The sequence below is a fragment of the Pygoscelis adeliae genome, unplaced genomic scaffold (assembly GCF_000699105.1).
Source record: "Pygoscelis adeliae isolate BGI_AS28 unplaced genomic scaffold, ASM69910v1 Scaffold718, whole genome shotgun sequence".
Lineage (NCBI taxonomy): Eukaryota > Metazoa > Chordata > Aves > Sphenisciformes > Spheniscidae > Pygoscelis > Pygoscelis adeliae.
In genome coordinates this window covers 202974-217085 of record NW_008825299.1, presented here as the reverse complement: position 1 = coordinate 217085, position 14112 = coordinate 202974, and the positions used below count along the sequence as shown (strand labels likewise).

General features: G+C 42.7%; 1 protein-coding gene across 1 annotated transcript in view; it reads left to right on the top strand.

Moving 5' to 3' along the window:
- MYO1D (myosin ID) overlaps positions 1 to 14112 on the top strand; it is a 163684-nt gene that overhangs the window by 69688 nt on the left and 79884 nt on the right. The window contains exon 16 of the mRNA XM_009329974.1: positions 4120 to 4327. Within this exon, the coding sequence (XP_009328249.1) occupies positions 4120 to 4327 (208 nt within the window). The remainder of the gene's footprint in view (positions 1 to 4119; positions 4328 to 14112) is intronic.

The following is a 14112-nucleotide window of genomic DNA, read 5'->3' as shown; positions in this document are numbered from 1 at the left end:
GGTTCTTCCCCAGAGCATAACCCTAAAACCAGAGCTAATTAAATTCTGTTTTCTCTCTGAACATTGTCTAATTGTTGCAGCAAGAGAGACAGACAGACATTGTGTGTCTTGGGAAGTGCTTGATGGCACACAGTGACATTATACGTGTGCAGGAGGAAACCTCCAGACTTTAAAACTGAAGTCTGAAAAAGGGACAGTAACATGACCCCATTAAAATGTGTTTTTGATACTTCTTGCCCTCTTAATTCCTCCCAGACTTGTGACAAATGAAATGTTTTAGATTGAAATTTGTCTTAAGGCTTCAGTAATTAGCGTGGGTACTAAGAATTCAACCTCTTGCTGATGAAATAATGAATTGATTTTTACTTCTGTTATTGAATCAGGTGAGATAAAGTCTGTGAGGGTATAAAAAAATTAAACTATTCAAGCAGGTGGGATGTCATGCATTCGAAACGAAGTGCTGTTGAAAGATCTTTGGCTGTTCACAGTGGAGATTTGCCTGGATATTTCGTGATACCTGAAGTGGAATGAAAGGGTCTGGCTTGCTAAATACAGCCTACAGTGCTGTGTATCAGTTTTCTTAAACATTATGCAGTGGTTAGAGCGTGCTTTCGCCCTCACATGTGGAATTCATTACAATTTACTCTTAAGATTTGTGTAATTACTATTAATATAAACAGCTGCTTTGTTTGTAACGAATGTTTGATGAGCTCCAGTAACCTTAAGGCCAGAAGTGGTGTTTACAGCCACTAAACCAAATTAGCACATGGCAACTGGTACAGCTTTCGGGCTATTGTAACATTTGTTCTGCCGGACCCTGGAGTGGGATTAAACATCTACAGTGTACAGTATCAGACACTGTATTTGCGTATCGCAGTATTGCTCCGAGTCCGGTCTACACTGACTTTTCTAAATTAAAAAAAAAAAATTTCTTCTGGCCTGGATATTGTTTTTATTTTTTCCAAAATTCTTTGTTCCTTGTCTTTGGGTGAGACATACCCTCTTACAGGGGCTGGGGGATATGATTTGTGGTACAAGCCACACTTTTTTTGAGTGGTTTTTGAACAGAGATCACAAGGGATTTCTGTTCCTTTATATTAAACAGGCTTATTGGGGGACTGGGAACATGGAGGAGACTCCAGGCCCTTCGGCTCTGGACTCTTGCAGTGCATGTGGGACACGTTTTAAGATAGATCTAGAGTAACTCAGCGAGAGGCGATGTTGGGACGTAACTTTGCCATCTGTTTGCTTACATTTGCAAAAGATAGTACAAAAGTTCAGTCCCACAAACAGATGTTTAACTCCCTTACAGGGCCCTGAAGCTTTCAGATTTTCTGAGCCCAAAACAGATAGCTGTATTTTGTTTTGTTGATTCCTCTTAGAGGGGACAGGAGATATATATCAAGAGATATATATATAGATAAGAGATACATATATATATATTAAAAATATGAGTGCATGCATGCCTTTTTTTATATATATGTATGTACGTGTGTATATAAAAACCTATAAAAAATAACTTTCTGTAGGAAAAGAGTTTGTTGCTATTTAGCCCTAAAATACTGTAAGGTAGTTGATATCTCCTATCTACCAGTAGGAAGTGAAGTGAAGCCCAGTTAAGACCATTAATAAATGTCCTTTTCAAGCTTTCCTTGAGATGAAGAGGACTTTAATTTGAGCTCTGTGCAAACCAGTCTGCCCTTACCAATTTGTAGAAAGTAAGATCTAAATATTTTTTTTGTTGGACCAAGAGATGTTGTGCATTCACTTGGTAACTACATCTTCCAGTTGTGTGAAACGCATGTCAGGGCCATGGATCTTAAATAGATGTGATGCATTATTTTGTTTTAATATACAACTTACTATCAAAAAAAAGCTGGTTGGATTTCAGAAAGGGGTATGTGTGCGGGGCAGGGGGAAGCGCGGCGCCTGCGAGGCATCTGCAGGCATGGCTGCGTGTGAGCGTAATCCAACACTTTCACCATGAAGGCATCCACATGCCTATTTCCAGGCAATGTTAAACATAGCATGTAAACGACACCGAGATAGCTGCGAACCGCACGGTGGTAAGAGGAGAGTAGCACCCTGCGTCACGTGCAGACCTGATATTTTTCATTAAAGCTTCATAATTCAGTGGCTCGCAAAAGTCTTGGTTCTTAGGAGAGCTGTACTGAGAATTGTAAGCTCTAGTAGCAACCTCACAGTGCCCAGTGTTTCTCCTTCTTCTCCGTACTTAGCTGTAGAAACAAAGGTGGTGTAGAAATGGATGTTTAATGTATAAGTCACCTTGAAAGCTGTCGAGATCTCCAGGCAGGAGAGGGGAAGGGTTGTGGTGTCAGTGAGCAGATTTATTTTGGGTTCTGCCTCACTATAATTAGCAGCGAGGTTGGGATTTTGACTTGCTGTGGCATCCACATCGTGCTGTCTGCTGCGGGGAAGGAGTTCGTGGCATTGCACTGCACGTGCCATGGGAGGAACATAAGGATGCCACGATATTCCACCGCTGGTCCCACCACCTGTGGGCTAGGAGGCAGGTGGTCCGTTTGCCTCAGGATGTCTTAAATACCATAGCCCTGTTTTTGTTGTAAAGGAGGAAGAGAATTTAACATCTTTTGGGCAGGTTTTCAGTTCTCTGACATCTTACCCCTTTTTTTCTGGCCCCATCAGCGCAGCAGGCCTGTCTAACGCGTGGGTTTGCACTGCCACTCTGGTTGTCTTTCCTCCCCCCCGCCCCCAGTGCAAATGTCTTGAGGTGGAAGATTTTCCCAGTGAATTAATTATTGCAGGAACATTTTCCTGATGAGAATAGGAAAGAGAAACCAGTGTAAAATATTTATGTCCTGTGTGTATGTGTATTTGAGAGAAGGAATGCTTTTGCCAGCCAAGTATAAATGCAAAATCTTTTGTGAGTCTGAAGAGGGTTTTTTTAATATATCTGTTTTATTTATCGGTAAGATCCCTAGTCTGCGTGCTGTAACCCTCACACTGATGGTGTTCCCTGCTTAGACGCTGTGCACACTCCATTTTTTTCCCCTCTTCAGCAGCTTATTCAGAAAGGCTAATTTCATGAATGAAAGCCACAGTGTGATGTATTTCCATTCAGGCTTATTTTAGTCTGTTTTGTAACTCCTGCAGTGCACCCACTCCCCAGTAAAAAGGTTTACTGCTGCATCCATTTAATAGTAGCTGAAAATTCTGAATGTCTAAAACATTGAAATTGATGCTTGACTTGGATTGTGGGCTTTTAAATAGAGAAGTGGTTAAGATTGCTGCATGCTTGTTTTATTTAGAACATGAATGCAGGTACTATCACAGTGAAAAAGTCTATTACATTTTTGATTATGTCCATAAATCTTATGCAGAAAATTCATTGTTGCTTTTTGCAAACGTCTATTCACCTAATCAGCACTTTGCAAGGATGGTAAATCTTACAGAGAGCAGAGTCTGATGCAGTTATTTTCATGTTTGATTTGTAGTTGTCTTAGTTCCAATCTGCGTTCTCTCTCTCAGTGTCAAAAGGAGTCTGGAGAGTAAGGATGGGAGGGAATGATTGAACAATGATTACAGGCAGTAAGCGGTGTTTGCACAAACTGTGGCAGTCAACTATCTGCTGCTTTGGTAAATAATAAAATTTGTTAGAAATGGCTACCAAAATGATGAACAAGAACATTATTTGCAGAATTTTTAAATCTAGGTTTTCTGACTAAAAAATTGATTGCAATTGGCTTCTTATGCAGAATGTGAGCAAACCAAAGCTTTTCTTCCTCGCAAAAAAAATTAAAATTGAATGCTGAAAGTGTGAATAATGGAACTGCCAAATCTGCAGGAAAACAATGGTGAAGTTCGTCGCGTTGCATCAGTTTGGTGTTGATGAAGTAAGCTTCTCACAATTTTTTTTTTTTTTCAGCGTCTCACAAAATCATGCCTCTCATATTAATTTTCCTTGGATTTTGAGGATCATGATTCCTACACAGGATGTCTTGAGGCTTTTCTCTATAAAACTATAATCAGTTTTATTAGAATTTAGATCATAATTATTTCTAAAATGCGTTGAAGGTTGACCTTCTTGAGAATCTAGATGACAAGTTTACATTTGTAAATTGTACCGTGTAATTCCAGGTACAAGATGATCTCGGAATTCACTTGGCCAAACCATGACCTCCCTTCAGACAAAGATGCTGTGAAGAAGCTCATAGAGTGTCATGGATTTCAGCACGATGTTGCTTATGGCAAGACCAAGATTTTCATCCGCACGCCTCGAACTCTGTTCACCTTGGAGGAGCTGCATGCCAAGATGCTTGTGAGGATTGTCCTCTTCCTGCAGAAGGTAAAGCTGAGTTTACTGCATTAAACCCTCAGTTCAAGTTCCTTAAAACACCTTTGCTGCCTTTTCAGGCTCACTTGCAAAAGTGGCAAGTCCGCACAAGTTCTAGAATACTGCAGTTTGATTACTGCTTTTCTTTTTTTGAAGCTCTTTCAGTAGTGCTCTCTGTAGCTGCATTGAAGTCTTGATGTGGTGTGAGGTACCGTGAGCTGTAGGACCTTTAAGTTTATGGGATACTGTTTAAAAAACTTGCTGTTTACTCAGTGGAAGTAGGCTACATAGAAACTTAGAGGAACTTTTATGGATGAATGGATGAGTGATGCACAATGGATGTTGAGACAGGCTTACTTGCATAAAAGTTTTTATTAGTGGATCTGTAGCTGATGGCATACATCAACTCTAACGGTAAAACTCTTGGGGGTGCAGGGAAAGGAGGGAGGGGGGAAGACACATTGAGAAAAGGGACAGGGAAGACTCTCCGCAATGGCCAGCTAGGGAGAGAAGGGAGAGGATCCCCAAATGAGCATCCTCCCAGAGCGTCCTTTCTGGTGCAGCACATGATCTCTCTCATCATACCATTCCATTAATAATTATTGAGTTTTTATCAGGACCTGAGCGAAATCCCTATTGTTTTTTCTTATGATACTGTTAGTGCTGACTGGAGCATACAAGGATTGGGGGCAGATGCTCGTGCATATTGGTTTATTAAGCTTTGAGCGTCCATATTATTGAGTCCCCTAAGGTAAACCAAAAAATACAGCTGAGGGGTACAGAAAGAAGGGGTGATTTGCACACTAGTGGCAATCGCTTCCCGTAAGAACCTGCTATAACATGCAGTATTGGGGTTTGCAGGTGCAAGCCTAGGAGAGTTACAACACAGGAACAAGGGCAAACACTGCTGCAGAGGCTCTGGAAAATGCTGTCACAGCAGCTTGGGTGAAAGGGTAACAGAGGGAAAGGCAGTCTATAGAACAGAAAATAGAAGGCCCTTAGCATTACAAAGGGCAAGACATGTAAGACACTGTGCAACAGGACCTGTGCACTTGTCTTTCCTCTCTGTACGTGGGGTTTGGGCTCGAGATCTTTCTGGTTTTACCCTTAGGATAAATAATTTTACATTCTGTGACTTCAGGGCAAACGCATTCTCAGACTTCGCTTACGAAGGTACTCTTCTAAGCCACGGGAGTTTGTTGTGACTTGGCTAGCTCCTAAATCATTTAGGTGCTTTTTGGGGCCACAGCAACACAATAGAAGCAGGTTTTGTAACCTCAAAAGCAACATACACCAGAGGGGAAAAAATACAAGAGCTGGTTTTAGTACTTGCTGAAAACTGTGTTCTGTATGAGTGTGATCTGTCTAGCAAAGAGCAACAACTTCTGACTTTCACAGCTGCAGGAATGGTGGGACTGAATTTGTCCTAACTGACAGGGATTGTTGACTAGTTCAAGATTTTTGGAAATGTATTTCTTAAAACGCATTTTTCCTTTGTCATTCTTGGAACTCGGGAAACAACAGAACTTCTGAAACCCTTTTTGCCCATCAGAAATAGAAACTGCTGACAGATGGGTATAAAAACTTCACAGAGAAAAAGCCTGCTCTAAAGCTATGCAGTTTACATAAGTTTGCACAAACTTTCTAAACCTGATGGACTGAATCACTTTTGGTGAAGAGGAAGACCCTGAAGGAAAAGTTATCCACTGCAAGCTTGAATAGGTTTGTGAAACACTCACATTCCTTGTGTTTACAATGTGTTTGATCTGATTCCCCTTCTGGAAAGCAAAACAGTTTGACCAGTATGGAAGGAGAAAGTGTCAAGTCCAGGGTTGCATCTCTGTTGGTATTTGTTGTGCCGGATTGCATGGTTTATCTTTAGTAAGGAATTTTGTAAGTTTTGTGTGTGTGTATATATATATGATTGGTTTTTCTGGAAATGCAGAGCTCGGGCTGCCTAAAGGGTGCAGGACCTGCCTGTTTCTGAGCTTTGTGGTTCAGCATTTTCTTTCCTTTTTTTTTTTTTAGCAGTGTTCTGCTTGCCCTGCTGATGAGCTTCACAGCAGCTTTCTTGGACTACTCGTCATCTTCTTCCAGGTCTCTTCCCTGGAAATGGCAGCATACTTTTCCAAAAGCGTATTCTGGCTTATTCTTTTGGAGTGAAACGGGGCTGATCTGTGGGGCCCCCCTCATACACCTCTGTTAACGTTTTGCTGGATTATTAGTTGCACTTCCACCGTGCTCGCTGTGGTTTCTTGGGAGCAGTTCCCCTGTCTGCAGCCTCTTTTCTAAGCATGTTGGTCTTACTTGGTGCATTCAGCGAGTTCGCTGGGTCATGCCATTCATCTGGAGTCTCTCTTTCTTCCCATAGTGGTATGAGGCAAGCTAATGAGTTCCTTGTTGAATAATGCTGCAGGGGGGATGCCTTGCTCCCAGGTGACCCCAGTTTTCATGTTAAATGTCTGAGGAATTGAAAGGTGACCTTTTTTGCAATTGAAAGGTGCAGCTACTGAAGAATAATTTAAAAGACCCAGCCTGTCTGTGCTGTGGAAACAGATGATTTCTCACTGCAAAGTGAGCACCGAAGCTCCTCCTTCAGATAAAATCCACCAAACAGTGTGAGGCACAATTTTGACAGCAACATGTCAGTTTTTGTGAGTTTGCTGGCCTTTCCTTTAGATGGAAACTTCAGAATTATATAGTCTGGGCTGTGATCGGGACTGGGCTCAACAATCTTGGAGGAGGGCAGGGCTAAAGATTTTTTGCCTCTAGAAGGTAAGTAACATGGTTAGGAATAATGGATCAACTCTCTGGCTCTGTAAGGGATTTTGCTATAATGGTTTTGTGTGGCATCAGGCATGCTGGATTTTATATAGAATAACTATAGTGCTTTTGGGGCTGCTTTTATTGCGACAAGCAGCAAAAGTGACAAAAGTTAAATTCCCGGTGCACGTTGCCCTATGGCTTCACAAACCTCCCTTCCCTTTTTTCTCCTCTCCCTGGAGTGGAGAGGGACTAATTAAGTCTACATCGAGACGTCTTTCTCTTCTGCACAAAGTATTGAAAATAGGACAGGTGGAATCATCTTTTTGTTATTCCTCCCTGAGAAATCTCTAGTGAGATTCTAATTTACCTAATAAAAGATTTGCGGGGAAAAGACAAGCTCCTTCTCAAGTGCTTAAAGTACGGAAGACTTTGAAGAAAACTGGATGGCCAGAGCTCTTTTTCTGTATCTTAGCCCTGCTGTGGTTCACCTGTATCTCTGTTTATATGTACTGGATGTTCTTCAACCAGGCTCTAAAATGCTTGCAAAGTGATGGAGAGGAGCTCTTTAGAGTCCTGGAACTTGCAACTCAAGACAGGAAACACTAATGAATCTAAATGCTTACTGAACGGCTCGTTAACGAAAGAGCAGGTGTTGGGTTGATGTCTGTAGGTATGTAATTGGATACCTCGTACAGTGTTAAATCCCTCTGGAAAATGCTTGAATTTTTCTTCCGTTTTCTGTATTTCTCTTGTTTTACTGTTAGATCTCATTCTCTGCTCTATCAGATCACTGCTGCCAGTAGGTGGGGCAGTTGGAGACTGGCAGTGCTGAAAAAGGAACAATCAGCACAATAAAAAAATGAAATCAGAATAAGGATCTGAAGAGGCCTTCACTATACTCTGAAAACATCAAGGCAATTTTGCCTGCATCTTAATTTCCATTCTCAACTTGCTTTCAACTGTTCATGAAAAACTCACATGAAAATGTAGTTCTTGCTGCATTTTCCTTACTTTAGTTTTGCCTATAAGAATCAGAGGCCGAGTGAGGCAAACTGTGATACTTCTGAGAGGCACAAGGTTATATCTAAAAGGAAAGAGAGAGATTAACTTGATTTAAAAAAATAATTGAGCCTTCTGTTGCATTGGAATTCCTCAAATTTGAATTTAGGAAAAGGAAAAGACAACTGGAGATAAAATGTGGTGTTGTGACAATAGGCACTTGTGTGATAAAAACTGAGGGAAAATGTAAGGCGTAGCCTTAAAAGCAGCCGATCACAGGCTGGGGTCCAATAACATTTTTCTTTGCACAGGAATGCTTTTAAATGAAAGAAGGATCTGCATATAATGCATATAGCAGTTCCGTTTCTTATTAGTTTTAAATGTACATCTTCATTTCTAATGATATATATTATGTGGTGTATTGCTCTCATGCAAATCACAAGACTTTCAAAAAGAGATTCATTAATTATCCTAAGAGTTTCGTCATGTGAGTAACCTGTAAGCCTTAAAATAATGCTGGTTCCTTTGTTTAGCAACGATAAGAATTTGCTTCATATAAGTTTAGTTAAATTGAATTAAAACTGACTTCCAGTTTAAGTAGATGATTTTACTTTCTTTTGTCCCACATCTCCTGGATGTCTTCTCCTGTAGCTTTATCTTCAACGCTCCTTCTTCTTCTCTAATAAAATGTTAGTGGGATTCCAGGCTGTGATTTTACTTGAGACTGAACCAAGTCAGTAAGCAGATGTGATGCGATTTAACCGTGGCAACTTGCTGGCTTCAGGAGAATTTAGCAAGTGAGAGCTGTCTGGTATTAGAAAACCCGTATGGCACTGGAGACATCGCTGTCAGAGTCAAATCGAATGGTCATTTTAGAAGCACCAGCTGAGAACATCACTGCTTTTTGTGGTGCATTTGAGCTTATTTACTATACCTGTGGTCTTGCCATCTATATGATTGTCTTCATGAATGCAAATGGAGCAGCTCTAATGTTAATAATAAAACTAAAAAATAAAATTTAAAAAAGCTGCTATTAAACTCCGTTGCTTTTTCTGCCCTTGGAAACATTCCCACATACTCATTAGCTTTGCAGAATAACGCTTTGTTCAAGAAAAAAAGCCCAGCCAGCCAGCACGTGCGGTATGCAAAGACGATGTATCTTGTCAATATAATTTAGTGCACTATTTCAGTGTAATTTTATCAGACCAGTACAGCTGCATATGGTAATTGCTTCACTAAATCTTTACTGCCTAATGCAGAGGAAGCAAGAATTGTCCTTGCATTGCAGCCCAGCACCTCCTCGGACAAAAATCCTTGTGCACAGAAGCCCTCTAAGCCCAGGAGGTCAGTGCAGCTGGAAGGAGGCAGCGCTGGCCCTGGTGCCTGCCGTGGGTATCCTAACGCGTCCTCGTGGCACGGCCGAGCGGCCTCTCCGTGCCCGTCCGTCCTCCGGCAGCGTGCCCGCGTTTGCCGCGGGCGCTGGGGTTTGCAGAGGCTGCTCTCGGGAGAGCTGTCGCTCACAGCCCCGCAGCTGCCATCACCATGGCAACGTTCCCTGAACCCCGGCGGGGAAGAGCAGAAAAAGAACCGTGGCTGACTTGTCATATTTAATGTTTCACCTTCCCTTTCTTCTCCATCCCCGTGAGCCCTTGAAGCATGGTGCGGTGGGAGGCATTAACCACAAAGGGAAGCTTTCACTCTGACAAAGGCGGCGTTTTCATGTCAGATTATGGATGGGCAGTAGTGATCTGATGAGGGCTTTGGGTCAGTGGCCCAAATAAAAGGTGATGCAATGCGTTTGCCATCCGGACTCAAGGCATTTACCATCTTGAGGGAATGTGTTTGTGAAGTTTTGAATATAAGTGGAAATAGGTATATAATTACATGTGGATTTGTACCATGAATGGAGGCTTTGATCTTGAGAGGCTTTGGCAGGAAGAAGCTGTGAAAGGAGATGCTGCAGCTCCTTCCAAAGGTGCAGTACGTGGGTGCTGTGAAGGACCAAGCAAAATGAAGAATGGGATGTATCCGCTGTGTTGACAGTGCCACTTGCCGGCATGGCCAAGCTGATCTCTTAGCGGACCGATCCGGCTGCTTCTCCCATGCTGCTTGCCTCCCTTGCACAAGTAACATCACTTGTCTGCTTCCAGTGAATGCACTGAGGCGTCTCAAACTCAAAAAAACCCACCAGCCCCACCCCCAAAAAATACCAAAACAACAAAAAAATCCCCCCCCCTACCAAAAAAAAAAAAAAAGAGGCTATTTTCTGCCAGTTTAGCTCCACAACCAGCTCACCTTCCTTCAGATGAACATTCATGCTGGTAAAAAGGAGAGTCAGGGACATGCCCGTGGGGGAAAGCAAAAAGGGGAGAATTGGATCCTACCCAATTTCATGGGTAGTGGGGCACCTGGATACTCGCTTATTATCTTTTTCCTCCTCTAGGAAATGCTGTGAAAACATGCTCTAACCTAAATAAATGTAAATATCCATTTATTCTTGAGTAAGGGAGGAGGAGAGAGGATACTGTGTATGCGCACCAATATTTAAAAATATGGTCCAGCAACATAGGGATAGCAGGGCAGCTGCCTGTTCCAGGACTCTGGTGTTCCAGCTTTGAGACCTTGAGCTTCATGGCTGTTAGAGTCACCTTAAAACTTGGTTTGTTAACACCCATGTGTGTGGGGAAAAACGATAACAAAAAAAACCACCCCAAACTCTTCCCCAAGCCTGTTGCCAGCATCACAGAGAGTATGTTTGTGCTTTGGTGAGTGCATGAATGACTTCAGTAAGCCCAGGCAGAAGCAAAACGCCCAGCGGCAGAGCAGGTAACTGCCCGATTCTGTAAACGCTTTGTCTTGGGCTTGGGCTTTTTGCAGCGTTGCTTGTAAATTCTCATAAGTGACGACTGCACAGCCAGCTGCAGAGCCCGCAGTTAGGTGTTAGTGCTGGCCACTGCTCACTCCGTCCTGCCTGTTCAGGTTTTACTTTACTTGATTTCAGTTTGCAGAACACGTCAGAAGGACTTTAAAAAGAGTCTAAATTGCTTTCCCTAGTGGATCAGAGGAATTGAGGAATGCTGCATCCCCGTGTCCCTCTGGAAATCCTAGTCTCAAAGGTGTCTTCTTTCCGCCCTCTTGAATGGGCTTCTTTCAGCAAACATCTCTGCAGTCCCTTGTTTATTAAGAAACTTTTTGTAGTTCTGATCTTGTAAATTGAGTATTTCAGAGTCTAACTGTCCTTTCACAGTTTGGGGGGGGGAGGTTCATGCTCATTCATGTGTATTGCAGACAAATTGGGAAGACCAGATTCTGCAACCATTGCTACAGATGCTTCCTTGTTGTTTTCATGGAAGGGAATTATTTTTTGTTGTGCCTGAGCTTTTCATTTTTAAGAAGGTACTGATCTGCTGCGCCTCAAGATGTCTTTAAGCCTTGTTTGAACTGTAGAAATACTGCCAGCGTGGTGTAAAGTAAAGCAAGCACGAATAGCATTCAGCAACCTTAACTTGGAAAAGATCTTAATTTAACATGATAGTAAAAATACCAGGATCACGTGAACTGTGCCTATAATAAGGTAGAGATGCACAGACAATTTCTGTGCATATCTTCTTTCCCAACAGGACACTGCAGTATAAATCACAGTCCCTTTGCGGGGGTTTGCCACTCTTTTGTGGGGATGGGTAGCGAGCTACTCACATTGGTTATGCAGCTTTGGGGCAAAAATAAGCCTGTAGTGATCGATCTGTGTTTGCTCTAATATTTCTGGATTTTTTTTCCCATCATGATTAAAACTGTCCTCCCTGGCAGAAATGCACGTTTTATTGGTATTTGTGTCCTTTAGACAAAGGTAAGTAACGTTTTCTAGGTCTTTGCATGGCTCTATTTTCCCTGTATCTGCTCTTTGTTGTAGAAAGGCAGAACATTGCTGTAGATAGAGCTTAATCCTCAGCCGCTTCACTAAACAGAGGTAGGTTTTAAACTGTAGCAGCTGCTGTGCCACGTCAGACTGAAGGTCCGTCGGGACCAGGGTCATGTCTCCAAGAGATGCCTCGGGAGGACAGCAGCAGGGCAAGGGTGCATCATGCCTCTCCTTGATACTTTCCCAGTCCCTTCAGACATTTGGACCTGGGATGACCTCAGCTGGGCATGGGGTTTTTTTATTCAATAACACCTGCTGGATTTCTCTTCCCTGAACTTGTCCTCAAACATGTGCCACCAGCTTTTGTGTTTTGTAGCTGCCTTTGGCAAGCTCAGCTAACCACTGCATGGAGACATCTTGCTTTGTTTGGGTCCTTGTATCTGCCAGCTTCGCTTGATACCCACTCATTCCTGTACCAACAAGGCAGGACTTTGCTCAGGACTCTATGAACGTCTGTTACGTCCCCTCTTGGTCCTCTTTTCCCACAGAGAAGTGTCCTAGTTTATTTAACTTCTCCATGTTTGGAGATTGTTCTGTGCTTCTGGTTGTCCTTGCAGTCTTTACCAGCAATAAAACATTGAAGATCATGAAATGACCTGTATTTTGATATCTTCAGCAAGAAAAACTCTACCTTGAATTTTCATGGGACGAGAGAAGGTTCCCACCTTCTTCTAATGGCAGCAACCTTGTTCTGGTGATTGCAAACTTCTCTGCTTCCTTCATCCAGGAGCTTTGGCAGTTCTCTTCATCTGTTCATATAAACTTATCTCCTTTCTCCCAACATCTTCCTTCCTGGTCACTGCCAGAGGCAGGAAATTCTGGAGAGTGCAACCAGGGTGGAGTGATAGGATGCCCTTTGTCAGGACAGTGGGGCACTGCCAACAGGGCACTGCTAAGGGCACCAAATGGACCTGGCAACTCCTTACGAGTAGGATGGCAAAGAGCTTCCTTGAGGCTTTCAGGCTGAACTGCAGCAGCTCAGGCTGGGCCTCGAAGGAAGGTGGGTGCAGCAGCACGACATTTGCTGCAGCCGTTGCTGAGCTGCAGAACGAGCTGCAGGAGAAACCCAGACCGGCTCTGTTAGGGCTCTGCATCCAGCGCGTTGTGTGTACGTGCGTGAGTCTCACGTGTGCGACTTGCTTATAACCACTGTTCCTTTGATAATTTTTATGTTTGTTCTTGGACATGGTCTTGTTAGTACAATCTAATTGATCTCCGAGTGGGACCCTTCTCTCTTTCCTAGCTCCTGGAATATTGTTTCTATTAAGCAGAGTGATAGAATGAACATTGTTCAGCTGACTCATGTGAAAAGAGAAAATAGCATTTAGTAAATTAAGCAGCTCTTCCCACTCACTGTTTATGTGCTCTGTAATGTGATCTATTAGAACGGAAGGCTTTGATTTAAAACCGTTTGCCTCAAACCTTCTATGGGATCTGAATTTACTTGAATTGAGAAAACGCAGATCACAAATTGTGGTGTGTGCAAGTACCCGGTGGGTGCTGCGTGTGAATATGAGCCACTCCATCATATCTGTGCTCTGCAAGGAGATGACCCCTTTCAAAAGCAATCAGGTATAGTATAATTAAAGCTTGCTTCAGATTTGAGCATTTATTCAAACTGCAGTGCCTCAGAGGACCCTGTGGCAGAACTGCATGCAGCTTCTGCGCTGCACTATTGACTTAAATATTTAATAACCTTTCCTGTTTGAGATCCTTTAAAGCTGTGCAGGAAGGTTCACGCCTGTGTGAATTTCTAGCTAGGTTTTGTTTTATTCTTTTCAGTTTGGGTGCCTGGAGGGCAGCTTGTGCTAGGGCAGCATGAAATATTGATCACGAAACAGTTCAGGCTAGTGTGAAGGAGGGCCAGTGGGAGGAGGTGTGCTGTGTTACAGCAAGCATGAAATAGTTTTCCAAGGTTTAGTTAGTTGCAGAACTGCTCAAAAATATAACACCGGTGTTTAATTTAGATGAGCTCGGTTTGGTTGCTGAATTCTGGGCATTTGTTTGCTTGTTCATATGTTTAGATTGTGTGCTGTGTGGGTTTTCTTCTACATTCGCAGAGATTGCAGTATCTAGGTCAAATCTAGATTATCCCTTTTTCCATGGAAGAACT